The 17,637-nt window shown below is 43.8% G+C and overlaps 1 protein-coding gene across 3 annotated transcripts; it reads right to left on the reverse strand.

The window, feature by feature from the left end:
- Nucleotides 1-6,713: 6,713 nt before the first annotated feature.
- LOC110536259 (nucleolysin TIA-1) lies at nucleotides 6,714-16,906 on the reverse strand. Of its 3 annotated transcripts, XM_021621943.2 has the most exons (12): nucleotides 16,759-16,906; nucleotides 16,599-16,654; nucleotides 15,596-15,692; nucleotides 14,932-15,030; nucleotides 13,507-13,561; nucleotides 11,394-11,481; nucleotides 11,169-11,244; nucleotides 10,910-11,018; nucleotides 10,606-10,701; nucleotides 10,429-10,513; nucleotides 10,174-10,315; nucleotides 6,714-10,061 (listed from the first exon to the last, which is right to left on the reverse strand). In XM_021621943.2, the coding sequence occupies exons 2-12, from the start codon at nucleotides 16,634-16,636 to the stop codon at nucleotides 9,903-9,905; spliced, it is 1,044 nt and encodes a 347-aa protein (XP_021477618.1). In that variant the 5' UTR covers nucleotides 16,637-16,654; nucleotides 16,759-16,906; the 3' UTR covers nucleotides 6,714-9,902. The 3 variants fall into 3 exon arrangements, with proteins under 3 accessions (XP_021477618.1, XP_036792056.1, XP_021477617.1); XM_036936161.1 differs by having other exon boundaries at nucleotides 6,714-10,058; nucleotides 16,599-16,883; XM_021621942.2 differs by having other exon boundaries at nucleotides 16,599-16,868.
- Nucleotides 16,907-17,637: the final 731 nt, after the last annotated feature.

The raw sequence follows: 17,637 nt of genomic DNA on the forward strand, positions 1-17,637 counted from the left end.
CCACACTAGCTGACAGACAGACTGACTTGCTGGCCTGAGCGAAGTGTATATCTCATTGTAGAGTCCCTCTCTCTACAGATTCTGCCAGCTGTCTCCATTCTGCTGTTAAGCACAATGGCAACAGAGATTCAGTGGGCAGTAATTGCCTATGCCCTTATTTGGGCTCTGACCAAAAGTAGCACACTGTGTGTGAGTCTCGTATAGCAGTTTATTTAAGGCAAGGCAAGGCTAGGCAAGTCAGTTAAGAACAAATTCGTATTCACAATGACAGCCTACCCCGGTCATACCCGGACATTGCTGGACCAATTGTGCGCCGCCCTATGGGACTCCCAATCACGGCCGGATGTGATTCAGCCTGGATTCAATCCAGGGACTGTACTGACACCTCTTGCACTGAGACGCAGTGCCTTAGACCGCTGCACTACACCGGAACCCTGTCATACTGCCTGATGACAGGGGATGGAGCCCTGTCTAGGCCACCATAATTTCTATATCCCCCTGTGCTGTCCCTTTCTGCTTTAAAAAATACCTTTGTACTTTTGTCTCGGGGCTCTCAACAAATCATCTGATCGTGAATCGTCTACCAGCCATGACCAGCCATCATTATCGTAGAGCACCCAATCGATTACTTTATATGTGTGCGTTGTATTGACCTGCTTCCTTATTAATAAGTGATTCAAGATTTAGTGTAAGTATAACTCTGACTTGTGTGACAAGTTTGTCTCTCCTCATTTGATAGTAAAGAAATTAACCACCACACTCCAACCTAAGTGTATGTAAACTTCCGACTTCAACTGTATATGCCAAGTTACTCTCTCAGAATATCATAATTGACCTGCAAATGTGACTTTCTCCACTGCTATTACTTTCTGGAATTTCTCATCCAAGTTTCTCTCCGTTTGGATCCTCTTTCAACCTTACTGGAGCTAAAGCATCAATGGTTGCCCCGAATTTGCTATTAAAGTTATCAACTAAATGATCACAAAATGATGGTGCATTGTTTATACACTGATAATCTGGTAATCTGATAATCTGGAGCAACTTCAAAGGTAAAATGGCGTTTCTTAATAATTGCGTTCAGTATTACCCTGTGCTATGGGCAACAAGGTAGTAAAAAATACACAGTGGTGATCAGATAAAGTAACAACAATAGAAGATATGCCAATAGGAAGACACTTGGTAATAACTAAGTCCAGAGTATGGCTGCGGTTATGGGTGGGCCCAGTAACATGTTGGATAGAGCGCCAGCGAGTTGCAAGGGATTCCTTCTGCAATGTGGCATGTACCTCACTTGCTACGCCAAGGCAGTCCCCGGGAGAGACAGGGTGGCCATGGTCATCTCCAGAGACAGGGTTTGCCATGGTCATGACCGGACGGGCCCTGGACTGGGATGTCGCGGTCTGGGAAACGGGCGGACCCGAGGTCGAGTCCTACGAGCGCTTCACCCTCCCCTTCCGCTCAGCGTTTGATCATCCTGTGGAGGGCCGAGAGGGGGGTGAGCGCCAACTCCGACTACGCCAGGGATCTGAGGACCGCCTCGGAGTTCGCTAAGGAGTTCCAGACCATCACGGCCTCCACCGGATGGAACGAGTCGTCTCTGGTCACCTGTTCTGCAGCGGACTGCGGGGAGGGGGTATAGATGGAGTTAGCCTGCCGTGATGACAACCTGTCACTCGACCAGCTCATCAGCATGGCGATTAGTTTGGACAACGTCCTGCGGTCCCGAAAAATACCGACGCGGAATCCGGAGCCCATGGCTACACCTGCTCCGTGGCCAGAGCCGATGGAGGTGGGCTCTGCACGTTTGCCTGAGGCAGCTCGTAGGAGAGGAGGTGACAAGCCAGGGAATTCTCCTGCTCTAACCCAGGTAGGATGCAAGATCTCCCCTCCCTTCTTTTTATTTTTTATTTTACCTTTATTTAACTAGGCAAGTCAGTTAAGAACAAATTCTTATTTTCAATGACGGCCTAGGAACAGTGGGTTAACTGCCTGTCAACTCAACCAGTGTGTTTTCCCATTAAATTCCCTGAATACCCTAGCGCCTCACTCCCGTTAGCTCTGATTGATTCCGGAGATGCCGGGAATCTTTTAGATAGTGCAAGGGCCACTGCATTACGCATTCCTTTGGTTCCCCCACAGTCACCCATTCCGGTTCGAGCGCTGGATAATCATCCAATAGGGACAGAGCTCATACAACACTGTTCCCATTTCTCTGCTGACCCATGACACTCATTTAGAACAGATAACCTTTTTGATTATTGACACCCACATCTGTTGTTTTAGGTCTCCCCTGGTTGAGTTGGCATAACCCTGTAATTTTCTGGTCCGAGGGGAGACTGCTGGGTTGGTCGCAGAAGTGTCAAGGGAGGTATCTGGCGGTGTCAACATCACTACTGTGGAATGTCCGGACCACGCCCCTCAAGTGGATTTACCGGAGGAATACCAGGATCTGCACCGGGTTTTCTCTAAGACCCAGGCTACACGCCTGCCTCCTCATCGCCCCTGGGACTGTGCCATTGACCTGCTGTCTATCCCCACTCCTATGCGGAGACCGAGGCCATGGAGACCTACATACCTGAAAGCCTCCAGCTGGGTTTTATCCGCCCCTCTAACGTCACCAGCCTGCTCTAGCTTTTTTTTTTCTTAAAAATAAAGATGGGGGACTGTGCCCCTGCATTGATTATCGACCTCTGAATAAAGCCACCGTTAAGTTCAACTATCCTTTACCCCTCAACCCAACCATCATCGAACAAATGTAGTACTTCACAAAACTGGACTTGAAGAGCGCCAACAATCTGGTGCGCATTCTTGCAGGAGACAAATGGAAAACGGCCTTTGCACTATCACGGGCCATTACGAGTATCTCGTGATACCTTTTGGCCTATCTAATGCTCCTTCAGTCTTCCAGGCCTTTATTAACGAAGTGTTTCGGGACATGCTGGGACGGGGCACAGTGGTTTAGGTCTGTGCTCGTTAGTCAGGTCTGTGCTGTGAAGACTGTTGGAGCATGATCTATATGTTAAACAAGAGAAGTGTTTGTTTTTCCAGCAGTTTGTGTCATTTTCAGGCTACCTCATATCCACAGAGGGAGTAGAGATGGAGGAGCAATGCGTCAGTGCTGTCAGGTCATGGCCCATCCCCAACTCTGGGAAAGCAGTCCAGCGATTCCTGGGATTTGCCAACTATTTCTGGAGGTTCATCCAGGGCATCAGCACTGTGGTCGCACTTCTTAGCTTCCTGCTGGTGGCCCTGCTGAGAGGAGGTCACCAGCGGCTTCATTGGACGGAGACGGAGAGGCCTTTCGAGACACTGAAGGCACGCTTCACCAATGTTCCCATGTTGGCATATCCCAACCCCTCACTTCATCATCGTGGTGGATTTCTCCAAAGTAGGAGTCAGAGCTGTGCTGTCCCAGCGCACCAGAACCCCTCCAAAGCTGTGACCCTGCGCCTTTTACTCCAAGCAGCTGAGCCCCGCCCAGAGGAACTACGACATAGGGGACCGGGAACTCTTGGCAGTCATGAATTCTCAGAAGGCATGGAGGCACTGGCCAAACACCCTTTCCTGGTGTGGATGGACCACTGCAACCTGGAGTACATCAGGGCAGTGAAGAGGCTAAACCCGAGACAGGCCAGGTGTGCTCTATTCTTCGCCAGGTTCCAATTCATGCTTTCTTATAGGCCAGGCTCGAGGAACGTGAAGGCGGATGCCCTGTCTCGCCTCTATGACGCAGAGGAGAGGGAGGGAGAGAAGACCCCCATCATCCCTCCGTCCCGTATCATCGCACCAGTGATGTGGTGACGTGGCTGCCGACACACGGCAGGCCCTGCGCACGGAAACTGCACTTGCACAGTGCCCGGAGAACAGGGGCACGGATGCACACGGTGCCTTACCTGGGTGCACACGGCGCCTGTGTCGGGTCATCCTGGGATAAGCTGTACCATTGCCTGCCTGACTGAGAAGTACTGATGGCCCACCTTGGCTAGGGACACCCAGGTTTCTTCCTGCTCCATTTGTGCTCAGTCAAAGACATGCAGACACCTCCCTTGTGGAAAGCTCCTTACCCTGCCAGTTCCACAACGACCCTGGTCTCACCTCTCGGTGGACTTTGTCACTGACCTTCCCCCCTCCCAGGGGAACACCACTGTTCTTGTCGTTGTGACCGGTTTTCCAAAGCCTGTCGCCTCCTTCTGCCTGGGCTCCCGTCGGCCATGCAAACCGCGGAGTTTCTTTTTACGCACGTATTCCGGCACTAAGAGATCATGGAGGAGATTGTGTCAGATCATGTACGGAAAGCGTTCATGGAACGCCTGGGGGTCACGGTCAATCTCACCTCCGGGTACTGTCCTGAAGCTAATGGGAATGGGGAGAGGGTCAATCAGGAAGTGGGCAGGTTGCTGAGGTGTTACTGTCCGGACCGGCTGAGGAGTGGGCGGATTTTCTACCTTGGGCTTAGTGTGCGCAGAATTCCGTCACTCTTCCACTAACCTCACTCCTTTCCAATGCGTGTTGGGGTATGAGCCGGCCCTGGCAGCTTGGCATCCGAGCCAGACCGAGGCCCCTGTGATGGACGAGTGGACCTGAAACGCTGCTCACACTCATCTTCAGCGGGACGTGCATCGGCACAAGGAACAGGCCGACCGCCACCGCAGTGAGACGCCTGTCTTCTCTCCAGGCAACCGGGTCTGGCTCTCCACCCGGAACCTGCCCCTTCGCCTGCTCGGCCGGAAGCAGAGCCCGCGGTTTGTGGGGCCATTTTAAAGTCCTGAGTAGGGTTAATGAGGTAACGTACAGTTTGCAACTCTCTGCTGATTACCACATTAACCCAACTTTTCATGTGTCTCTCCTCAGGCCAGTGGTGCCAGGTCCCCTCGCTGAGGCTGGGCCCAGTGACGCCATGCCTCCTACTCTGGACATCGAGGGAGGTCCGGCATACTCGGTTCGTGTAGTCCTGAATTGGAGGCGCCGGGCGGGGGGTCTCCAGTACCTCATCGACTGGGAGGGGTACGGCCCAGCGCGTCTGCGGGGGGGGGGGGGGGGGGGCTACTTGCAAAGAAAAGGCCAAGACTGGTGTTTTGTGGGTACAATTTAATGAAGCTGCCAGTTGAGGTCTTGTGAAGCGTCTGTTTCTCAAACTAGACACTAATGTACTTGTCCTCTTGCTCAGTTGTGCACCCCACTCCTCTTTCTACTCTGGTTAGGGCCAGTTTGCGATGTTCTGTGAAGGGAGTAGTACACAGCGTTGTACAAGATCTTCAGTTTCTTGGCAATTTATCGCATGGAATAGCCTTCATTTCTCAGAACAAAAATAGACTGATGAGTTTCATTAGAACGTTATTTGTTTCTGGCCATTTTGAGCCTGTAATCGAACCCACAAATGCTGATGCTCCAGATACTCAACTGGTCTAAATAAGGCCATTTTTTATTGCTTATTTAAGCAGAACTACCGTTTTCAGCTGTGTTAACATAATTGCAAAAGGGTTTTCTAATGATCAATTAGCCTTTTAAAATGATAAACTTGGATTAGCTAACCCAACGTGCCATTGGAACACAGGAGTGATGGTTGCTGATAATGGGCCTCTGTATGCCTATTCCATTAAAAATCTGCCGTTTCCAGCTACAATAGTCATTTACAACATTAACGTCTACACTGTATGTATGATCAATTTGATGTTATTTTAATGGACAAAAACACATCAATAGGATCTCACTAGTTCATGCTTGGCTCTGCCCACCTCCTTGCATGTTCTGCCTACTATGATTAATTTACTCCCACAACAGGCTCTGGTCTATCTTGGGTTAGTTATAAAAAATATTTGGTACAACCAAATATATTTATAACTAACCCAAGATGGTTAATCTGTGTCGTTTTCAATGGGAGCAAATTAAGCATAGTGGGGCGGCAGGTAGCCTCGTGGTTAGAGTGTTGGGCCAGTAACCAAAAGGTTGCTAGATCGAATCCCTGAGCTGACAAGGTAAAATTCTGTGGTTCTGCCCCTGAACAAGGCAGTTAACCCACTGTTCCTAGGTTGTCATTGTAAATAACAATGTTCTTAACTGACTTGCCAAGCTAAATAAAAAAAGTGGGCAGAATAAGCAAGGAGGTGAGCAAGCAAGTTCCTATTGTCATGTACTTGTATATTTTCTTTTGGGAATGCTTTCTGTGTGCCTGTTGAATAACTAAATTTGCCCCTTGCACTCCTTGTAAACAACATTTTCAGAAACTTTGGCAACGGTTCATGTCTACAAAACTTAGTGCACTCTGTTAGAAACACATTTTAGTTGAGTACAGAAACCTGAAATCTGGCTTTTCTTCGCTGAGAAAATAAGCACGTCGTCAGCCCAGTTCCGTCTTGCTCCATTCTCTCCCACTGCCAGAACTGGGCTTCTTCCAATAATGCATATAAACCCAAATCAATGGCTCCCTTTCCTAACCATGTTTAGTGAGGAATAGAAATTTCAACCTGATGCTTCAGATTTATACATCTGGTGAAACACATATCCTTGTTCTGTGGTACAACTACAAGAACCACAACAAAAGAAAGCAAATATTCAAGTTGTTTGTTCCCCATGCCCCTTACACCCCTCAATGTGTTATTTGGTTGTAATGATCGTATCACACTTCAATCTCTATAATAAAAAACAAACTTTTATAGGCACTTGGAATAGTTGTTTGAATATTTTCCACTCCACTAATCACACAGGACAGAAAATTGTTTTTGCACATCAGCAATTTAATTGGACAAAGCAAGAACACATTGGTTATTACAGTAGCAGAAACATTATCAAACCCCAGAGTAAAACACTTTTCAAAACAAAAGTTTTGAAAATGTCTGTAGGCACTGCCTAATCTTTAATGATATTGTGTCCATTAAAAGCAATCAACTCTAAGGCAACACAATGGGTCTGGTCCCTCTGGTATTAAAACATGTTCAAGGGGCAACAGCGCACATTTCAGATTCATTCAGGTTTTTCCATAAAAAAATACTGATCTTACTTCATAGAAAATGGCAGAAAACTCAATTTATGCACATAATTACTATTCAAAGTAAAAATTGTGTTCATTTTTTGCACTGCATAGCAATGCTGTCTTTTCCCTTCCTGGATGTACATGTATCACTATGCCAGTTACCATGGATATGCATTTGATAATGCTGCTACTAATAATGTTTAATTTCTTCAGTTATCGAAACAAAGAAAGCAAACAAGCTCCCTTAGTGAACATTTGGATTTTCCTTCATACAGCTTGAAATCAAGGTATGGTTATTTACACATTAAGCAAATGTTGAGGCCATCCAAAATATATAAAGGGGAAAGGTGGAATGCAAAAAGAAACCTCTTGGAAATCAAATGTGTAAAAACAAGAGAATACTGTGCAATGTGTCTGCCCCTACAGAAAGAAAGCAGTGGCATCTATCCCTGCAATTGGCTGAATGGAAAACAAAATGCAAGAAAAAAATAAAGTTACCCATTTTATTACTTCAAACCAAAAAAAGTGAAGGATCCATTACTTTTGACATGATTCATTGCATCAAACTCTAAATGTATTATTAATCTTAAATCAAAAGCAATTTATTTTGACTTTAAGTCCTTATGAAAATGGGTTTGAGACACTGTAAACATACCAACAATGGCACAAATCCTAAAGTCTCTCCTTAAGTGATATTAATTTAAAATGGTACAGCACTGGCCATGTACAGTCCGTCTAACAAGGGCAGCATAATACGTGTGGTTTATTCCAGTCCTCCATGGCTCCCCTTAACCCCCTATGAAATCAGTTTCATGAGCCTAAGCAGAGGTCAACTTCCCCTTCAAATGCCATGTACCAACAAGTCTTAGTCTGCCACAAGAGGCAGGGATTTAACACAGATCCCTGTGGTGCTCCAGTAGCCAGTAAGAAGTTGACTACACCCCCCCAATCATCAGTGTGTGGGGTATCCTGTGGCTCCCATACTGGCCTGGTTTGCTAGCATACTCCCATTCAATCTGTGTAACTTCCATAACCCCACCATTACTGAGGGCACTCACACCTGTCCACCCAGCACTGGCCAGTAAGTGACTGCAAACAGGGGGGAGAAAAACACCAGCAGGTTAAAGAGGAGAAAGCAAGACAGGCTTAATACCAAACGGCACCCTTTTCCCTTTATAGTGCACTACTTTTGCCCAGGGCCCTGAAAAAGTAGTGCACTACATAGGGGAGCCATTTGGGACTCAAGCAGACAGCACACACAACAAATAAACTGAGCAAGCGCCAGCTGAGGACAGAATGTGCGAGCACACGAGGGTCAGGGTATGTCAGAGGATCAGCACAAAACTAAGACAGCAGAGAATATGTTAGGGAGAGAAAGGGATTTGATATTGAAAAGGGAAACAGAGCGAAGGATGGTATTTGTGAGTGTGGGCATGCAGACAGAGCATAGGCTCAGTGTATTAAATTAGTTATGATCAACTGGTGTAGCTTTACATAAAATATGTTTGCATGCGTCTTGACTCCTCGTATTCAATGTTGCAGAGAAGGGCTGAAGTGGGACTAGCTGCGTTTAAATTTGGCTTTGAAGTTGCATTTTAAACTTCTTCCCTGAATCCTGTAACACTGTAAATGAATAACAAAAATGTGACTGTTTCATGCCAAAACCCCATTCATGACTTGTTTTTCCTGATCAAATCTTCAGCAACATCCAGTATGAAACAAATACCTGAAGGGAAAAGTTAACATTTGAACGGTCAGTACGTCGGGTATTGGCAACAGTGACTGATGATTTCAACATAGTAAGAGTTGGGGAGCCTGTAGCTCAGACAGATCGTTTTAAATCCTAAAATCAGTCTCAGAACAGCCCTTGTCAGGAGTTGTCAACTATAATTCCCAGGCATTATTGCTTAACTATTTCTTTGTAGCCTAATATTTCCTCATAAGAATATTTGCATGGACTCACAAAATTTTGGTGGGATGTTCACATACAATCTAGTTAAGTAACTCCGCAATTTCTATTTCCAAAACAGTAATATTTAGGATTTCAGCAAATTATTCCAAGTTACTCCATTCTTTGGTTCTCTAGATTAGAGAAAAACAAGAACTAAAAAAAACTGCTGTGGTAAACTCATTATCAATGTTTCTCCTGTTATAAGAGCAGTTAACAGGATTTGTCAAACCCAATTATACCAATTTGAGACAAGCAAATGACTAGTCATATGTCAAATGTAGCTATAATCTACCAACACAAATTCATACATCACATTTTAAGTAGCAATGTATTTTAACTCAGGAGAAAAAAAATCATATTCAACAAATAAGGGCAAATTAAAGTTCAGAGTAAAAACAAGTGTGCATGAAGTAACAAAAGATGACATGGCACTTAAAATAATAACGTGGATGCGACACGTGCACACTAAGATGTATCCCTCTGCACTGGGAAAAGCTTCAGAGGGCAGCAGGTCCCTTTCTGTGTATTCAACAATCCCAGTTTCCTCACTGTCTAGGACGATGTAGTTCATTGAGCGGACACTCACATCTGGCGACAAGTCCAATTAGACCCAGAATAGTGGCCATTTTGAAAGGCCAAAAAGGACATTAATTAATGCTCTTTTTATATTAAAAAAAAAGAAAAAGGATCAAACTCAGATGGGAAAAAAGGATGAAATTGCTGTTATCTTGACCAATAAATCACAAATTAAATCTTTGATTATATCTTTTTTTTAAATTCGTTTTTTTGTCTTTGTCCTCATAAGCTGGATATGGTGGCGAGGGTGAAGGTTGGAGGACATCTTTGGCTCCTTCCTTCCCCTGGCCAGAGCTGCAGGCGACTGGGCTGGAGCCTAGCTGTCCTTGGGAAGCCCAGCCAAAGACACTCAGCTGCAGCCTTGTTGCTGGAGGGGAGGGGAGCCCTGCAGATGTCCTTGTGTACTTACTGAAAACCCTGCTGGTTCCAGGCCTGGGCCTGGCCGTAAACGCCATAGGTGGGTACCTGCCACCCATTGGGGACATACTGGCCAATCTGCTGGGCATTGCCGTACCACTGGGCATACTGGCCATAGGGCTGGGCTGCAAAGCCCACTTTGTTCTGCTGCAGGGGAGAGAGGACAACAGTGTAAGAGTGTGTGCCTGTGTATGCATGCGTGCGTAAGCTGTGCATAAGCTATGCCGATGAGTGGAAGCCTCTGGCTCTTGCTTCATACCTGGGGAACTTGCTGAACCGGCTGCATAGAGCTAATCATGTCCGGGGTCTCTTTACCCCAGTAACACTTCACCATATGTCCCTCTATCGAAGTACCATTCACAGACACAATTGCATGGGCTGCTCCCTCGTGAGAGTTAAACCTGAACAGAGAGGAGTCAAAATATGGTACTAGTTACTGAGAAACATATGCAGAAAATTTTTGTCTTTGTCTAAGTCTGTCAGAGGTTTAGCAATTTTTCATCTCATGGCATACCTCACAAAGGAATATCCTTTGTCTGGGAACACACGGATTTCCATGATTTGTCCAAAGGGGGTGAAGGTCTGTCTCATCAATTGTTCTAGAAAACAGGAGGGAGGCATGTCAAAGACCCCTCTCTCTCTCACACACACACACAACAGAAAGTAAACAGTTGAATGACAGACTACCAACCTGTTAGACCGGTGCTGACTCCCCCACAGTACACAGTGCAGTTACTGGGGCTTGACTGGTTCACTACCTCATCAAAGGCCAGGTGCTTGGTGTTGGCTATTGGGAACAGGAGAATGAAAGTTACCATTCAACAAAATAAGAAGATCTTAGGGGCTCCATTGATCACACAATGGAGTAAAATGTATGACATTGTTCTCTGAACACAACCAGTGTTAGAGGATAATATAGTTGTTAGGTTTTTATCTTACATTTCTTCTCAATGACAAATGCACTGGAAACCAATGACTATCTTGCCTGGACTCACTTTCATAGGTGGTTTTAGGGGCTGGGGGTTTTCTAGTAGCCCAGTTGGTCCTGATCTGTCTGCCACCTAGCCATTGGCCACCCATCTGCTGAATGGCATTCTCTGCATCCTGTGAGTAGTAAAAGAGATATTCATCATATGACCCATCACATACCCAAATACCAAAGGATAATGTTGACTACATTTACAGGAAACTCTTCCATTATGAGTTATTATGACCCCCCCCCCATAAGTGATTACATCCATCTGTAACACTTACCCACTTGTTGAAGAAAGAGACAAAACCATAGCCTTTAGATTTCCCTGTGGCAATATCTTTGACCACACGAGCATCCCTGAGGAGAAACACACCATTCACTCAATAAGGAGTAATGTGACCATGTAAACAAATTACTGACTGATACTCTTCAGGACAATTACTCTTCAGGACTTAAGCTATCCAATGTAACCCTGTGATAGACATTAATGTTTGTAAGGTACATACGATATCCTCCCAAATGGGCCGAAGGCAGCTTTGACATCATCTGTTGTGATTTCGGGGCTGAGGTCACCAACAAAGACATGGAAATGATCTGTTGGGAGGACATGAGACAACAATTGTGACTCCTTGCTGGATGCAGCACATTGTGAAGAAATTGAGAGATATGAGCAATTCCATGTTAACAGAATGATGCAGACTGCTTTTTCCCTTTAAAATGTAAACTCAGCAAAAAAAGAAAATGTCCTTTTTTCAGGACCCTGTCTTTCAAAGACAATTTGTAAAAATCCAAATAACTTCACAGATCTTCATTGTAGAGGGTTTAAACACTGTTTCCCATGCTTGTTGAATGAACCATAAACAATTAATGAACACGCACCTGTGGAACGGTCGTTAAGACACTAACAGCTTACAGACTGTAGGCAATTAAGGTCACAGTTATGAAAACTTAGGACACTAAAGATGCCTTTCTACTGACTCTGAAAAACAAAAGAAAAGAAAGAGGCCCAGGGTCCCTGCAAGAACGTGCATTAGGCACCCTACAAGGAGACATGAGAACTGCAGATGTGGCCAGGGCAATAAATTGCAATGTCCGTACTGTGAGACGCCTAAGACAGTGCTACAGGGAGACGGGACAGACAGCTGGTTGTCCTCGCAGTGGCAGACCACGTGTAACACCTGCACAGGATTGGTACATCCAAACATCACACCTGCGGGACAGGTACAGGATGGCAACAACAACTGCCCAAGTTACTCCAGGAATGCACAATCCCTCCATCAGTGCTCAGACTGTGCGCAATAGGCTGAGAGAGGCTGGACTGAGGGCTTGTAAGCCTGTTGTAAGGCCTGTCCTCACCAGACATCACCGGCAACATTGCCTATGGGCACAAACCCACCGTCGCTGGACCAGACAGGACTGGCAAAAAGTGCTCTTCACTGACGAGTTGCAGTTGTCTCACCAGGGGTGATGGTCAGATTCACGTTTATCTTTGAAGAACGAGCGTTACACCGAGGCCTGTACTCTGGAGCGGTTTGGAGTTGGAGTGTCCGTCATGGTCTGGGGCGGTGTGTCACAGCATCATCGGACTGAGCTTGTTGTCATTGCAGGCAATCTCAACGATGTGCATTACAGGGAAGACATCCTCCTCCCTCATGTGGTACCCATCCTGACATGACCCTCCAGCATGACAATGCCACCAGCCATACTGCTTGTTCTGTGCGTGATATTCTGCAAGACAGGAATGTCAGTATTCTGCCCAGATCTCAATCCCATTGAGCACTTCTGGGACCTGTTGGATCAGAGGGTGAGGGCTATGGCCATTCCTCCCCAGAAGTGTCTGGGAACTTGCAGGTGCCTTGGTGGAGAGTGGGGTAACAGCTCATAGCAAGAACTGGCAGATCTGGTGCAGTCCACAAGGAGGAGATGCACTGCAGTACTTAATGCAGCTGGTGGCCTCACCAGATACTGACTGTTACTTTTGATCCCCCCTTTGTTCAGGGTCACATTATTCTATTTCTGTTAGTCACATGTCTGTGGAACTTGTTCAGTTTATGTCTCAGTTGTTGAATCTTATGTTCATACAAATTTTTACATGTTAAGTTCTCTGAAAATAAATGCAGTTGACAGTGAGAGGACGTTTCTTTTTTTGATAAGTTGACTGCAAAGTTAATGACTGCAAAAGTTAAAACCATACAACTCTATGCACAATGACTACATTTAACAATGATCACTGAACATTTTTCTAAAACACTACTTGAAGAACAGTGCAGAAACTAAGTTTGGTAACAGAATGACAGAACAAACCGCACAAATTGTAACTCTCTTACCAAATGTTGCATCTGCACTGTTCAAGTAAATGAGTTTAGTAAAATCTTCAGTGGAAATTGTTCAAAGTAGTCCTTGTGCATAGAATTGTATGGTTTGTTTAACTTTGCAATAATTGTTTTTTGTTATACATATATTTTAAAGTGAAAATTCTGAGTCTCGGCATCATTCTGTTACAGTAGAGTTGCCCATATAGAGATGTATTTGTATATCTATGGTGTGGAAGACCACATTTACAGAGAGAACCTCACTATTTTCCTATGGAACTGACTGATAAGGGAGCTGGGCACTTACTGCTTGTGTCTTTCTTCTGACTGCTTGGTGTTGTGGCCCAGTTGACTTTAACCTCCTAGAGAGAGAGAGAATTACCATATTAGAGACATTTCCCTCAGATTACAGACCAAAGAATTTGAAAACAAATCCACTTTTGATAAACACCCATATCTATTGGGTGAAATACCAGTGTGCAATCACAGCAAAAACGATTTGTGACCTGTTGCCAGGTCAAATGTAACTATTTTCACATCATTACATTGTATATAGACATAATGACATTTGAAATGTCTTTATTCTTTTGGGACTTGAGTACTCTTTACTGTTCATTTTATTTAATTTAACTTTTCTTCATTATCTATTTCACTTGCTTTGGCAATGTAAACATATGTTTCCCATGCCAATAAAACCCCTTAAATTGAGAGTGCGATAGTGAGCAGGCTAGATGTTTACATAATTTAGATACAGTGGGCTATATTACTACCTCAGTTTCTGTGGTGCAGTCTGTGAGAAACAAATGAGCCACCTGACCAAATGCAGAGTGAATCTCAATGCCGTGACAAGCAGAGAACAGAACATGGAAGAACTGTGCACTCCATAAACAAGTGGACTATAAACTACTGAGTAAAAGGTCCAAGTAACAAAGGACTTACAAACCAGTGACATTATCAACTTGTATTACTCCTCAAATGGTCCTTCATTACCTGTTGAGGATAAAATAATTGGCACTGAATATATATTTCTCCTGAGGTTAGACCCTATATGTATTGTGAAGCTGTGAGTCTGGAAAAGGTACTGAAATTGTTTTAGATTTATCACAACCGGCAGTGATCGGGAGTCCCATAGGGCGGCGCACAATTGGCCCAGCGTCATCCGGGTTAGGGGAGGATTTGGCTGAGGTAGGCCGTTATTGTAAATAAGAATTTGTTCTTAACTGGCTTCCCTAGTTTATATATATTTTTTAAATAAATAAATAAATAAATATTTGGGGGAAAAAAGCATACCGATTGTTTTCTTTTACAAAACCAGCGATGGGTCAAGAACATTTTAATCTAATATATAGTCAATCAACCACTAAGACAGAAATGCACTTGATGTCCATACAACAGAACTAACCTACTCCATATTTGGAGCAATAGGATCATATATATTATACACGAACATGCCTGGTAGTCAGCATTGGAACCAACTGTGGTGGTTAGGCCTATATTTGGAATCAGATCACATCTTTCAGTCTCATTTAATCTGGGGAATCAAAGTACTTACCTGTGGACGGGAAGTCGGAATAAGCCATTCTCACAAAGCAAATCCATTCATGACTTTGCCATTTCAACATTGTTGAGAAACTCACTGCCTGACACAGCTAATCCTCATAGTTTTTGCCTACTGGTTGCTCAAAACCATAACTCACCCATCCCAACTCAACTTGTAGATACGATAGCTTACCTTACCCATAATTTTACGCCCATTCATGGCAGACAGCGAAGCAGCAGCATGCCTGTGTTCATAGAACTCCACAAAGCAGTATGGATCATTGCCTGCAGTCTGTAAGATAACAAGAGTTACAATGAGTGTTTACATGCACACTAATAACACCATATTAAACTGATCATGGCAGTAGGCAGATTATGCAAGTCATAAACACCTTACGCTGCTTATCTTAAATCAGCATAAGGTCAAAACCAAGCAAGCATACGGCGATTAAAACCAGTATTTTTTTTTTTTTAGCAATCTTTCAAATCATTAGGACATGTAAACACCTTAAATTCAGGATTCCTGCTGTGTTTGATCTGCGTATGTGCTTGCACCAGCCGAGCAAGCCTCCCTCTTTAGAGCGAGTGTGTTCGACACAATTGAATACAAGAGTCTTACAAGTTTTCACGTGCAAATATGCTTCCCAAAAATAACATAATCAAGCAACTAACATATTAATCCAACTACCCACAATAATTACATTATTGTGTGCATGTAACCGCACTCATTGAATCCAAAGCAAGGTCCGTCAACAGCATTAGCCACATGTTCTCATTAGACAGTTACCAATCACCATTGACAGTAAAGAACTGTCGATCAATATCAAACAAATTATCTTGGGTCCAGGAATACTCACATCAAAAATCATTTTACAGCTCTTGCAGGGGCCGATCTGTGTGAAAACCTGTAGGATGAGGGGCTCAGTGACATCCCTAGACAGGTTCCCTACATACCTGGAGGGAAAAAACAAGCACGTGACTAGGAAGTTCTAAGCAAGTTTAGCTACTTCTTCCAGGGAAGCAAAATGTAGGGTGCACTGCTGCACTTACAATTAGCCAGAACAGTAGACAGTTACTTCAGTGAGACAACTAACCTTATCTAACCCTTGCGTTTGACGCATATTTCGTTTAAAGCAACTTCTGGCCGTCCCCTCAAAAAATCTGACTCTCGTTTACGTGGCTATCATCCCCAGCAGCCGGTAGAAAGGCATGCATTGCATGACGCTTGGAGTTGGGCCTCGCGCAGTCCCTTCCTTGTTGGAATGTGTGGATGTAAGCTAGTTAGCCAGCTAGCTATCATATTAAACTCAATAAATCCATAACATAATTTTGGTTACCGATTAAATGTAATACTGGGCAAATTGGCTGACGCCAGGGCACAAATTAGTGGATGACACGCCTGTCTCTGCATATTTGCCACGAAAGTAAGGTTGTTAGCTGAAAGTTAGCCAATGATTGCTGCTTTGACAAGACGGTAACGTTAAAAGTAACAGTAGTAGCTCATTTCTGTTATGGACATATGAATAAAATCAATATCAAGTAACTAGCTAGTAGTTAGCTGGTTAGAACGATATATACATAGCTAGTCTGTTGAGACGTAGGTAGCTAACGTTAGCTGGTTAGCTAACTATAACTAGTTTTCGTTTCGGCGAAAGCGAACGAGATTGACAAATCTCGAGCCATGGACTGTCCCGATTGAGTTACACCATCTACATCAATAATGGTCACACATTGACAGAACCAGACATTAGTACATGGACGTTTTTAAATGGTGGAACACACTTTCTAATAGACACATGTAAAGTAGCTAGCTACTGAACTGATCTGGCTAGCCAGCCCGCGTTAATGTTAGTTACTTACAGGGTTTTGGGCTGTTCGTCGTCCATCATCATCATCATGTTTTCGTATGTCGCGCCCTGCGAGAGTAATCAGTGTATGGTATTTTGAGGGATACACACGCACTTTCTAATACAGTTCATGCAGACTTACAGGAGTATTTATAAAAAGGGGCACAAATCACCTCAATCGCTGACTGTGGAAACCAGCCGTGATCAGCTTGTATGAACAATGGGTGCACAGCCGAAGTGGAAGATGGCGGAAAATAAGAGCGGATGTCCACGGTCGCATGCGCAATGAATGGACCAAATAATGTGTAACACACTTCAGCTGCAGGCGTCAGTAAAATCACTATTTCGAAACCATATCTGCTTCTTGAGTTTTATATTGACGACCTTTTAAGTGACATTACCAAGACATCTGGTGATGAACAAATCCCGACATTGTCTGGGAAAAAACTTGGTTGATGCCTTACAAATATTGTGCACTTTAAAATTCTACATAAGATATACGATATATCCATGTAATTATATGTGGCCATTGATGAGATCTGCGTTTTCTGTGAAAAATGTGAAAATCTAACACACTTGTTCTATGAAAATAAATCTGTGATAGATTTTTGGGAAAGCATTGCAGAATAGTTATTTACCAGTTTGAACACCACCCATGTTTTTGACATGAAGGATATAATATGTTACTATTGCAATAATAACAAGACAATTGAAATGATTGTGATTTTTTTTATTCTTATTGCCAAATACTTTATACACAAACAAAAATTCCAGAATTCTATACCAAAATTACTAATATTTTTTGATTGAATTGAGACATTATCCCTAGTGAATAACAAATATAATATAATCTTCCTGAATCATTATAATGCATTTTTTTTTCCCGAGTGAATACAATTGCACTATAATTGTGTTTTATTTATTTATATATTATTATTTTATTTAATATGTTCTTGTTTATACCTGTGTTGTGTTTGTTAGACATGTTTGATGTAGCGATGTAAATTGTTTATTTTGTATTGTAAATAAAAACAATTTTTAAAAAATGGTGA

The sequence above is a fragment of the Oncorhynchus mykiss genome, chromosome 11, assembly GCF_013265735.2.
Source record: "Oncorhynchus mykiss isolate Arlee chromosome 11, USDA_OmykA_1.1, whole genome shotgun sequence".
Lineage (NCBI taxonomy): Eukaryota > Metazoa > Chordata > Actinopteri > Salmoniformes > Salmonidae > Oncorhynchus > Oncorhynchus mykiss.

Coding starts and splice junctions, on each gene's coding strand:
- LOC110536259 (XM_021621943.2), bottom strand. CDS start 16,636: ATGATGATGATGATGGACGACGAACAGCCCAAAACCCT. Junction 13,562..14,931: donor GGCGTAAAATTATGGGTAAG/GTAAGCTATCGT, acceptor CTCTCTCTCTAG/GAGGTTAAAGTCAACTGGGC. Junction 11,019..11,168: donor TCTCTTTCTTCAACAAGTGG/GTAAGTGTTACA, acceptor TACTACTCACAG/GATGCAGAGAATGCCATTCA.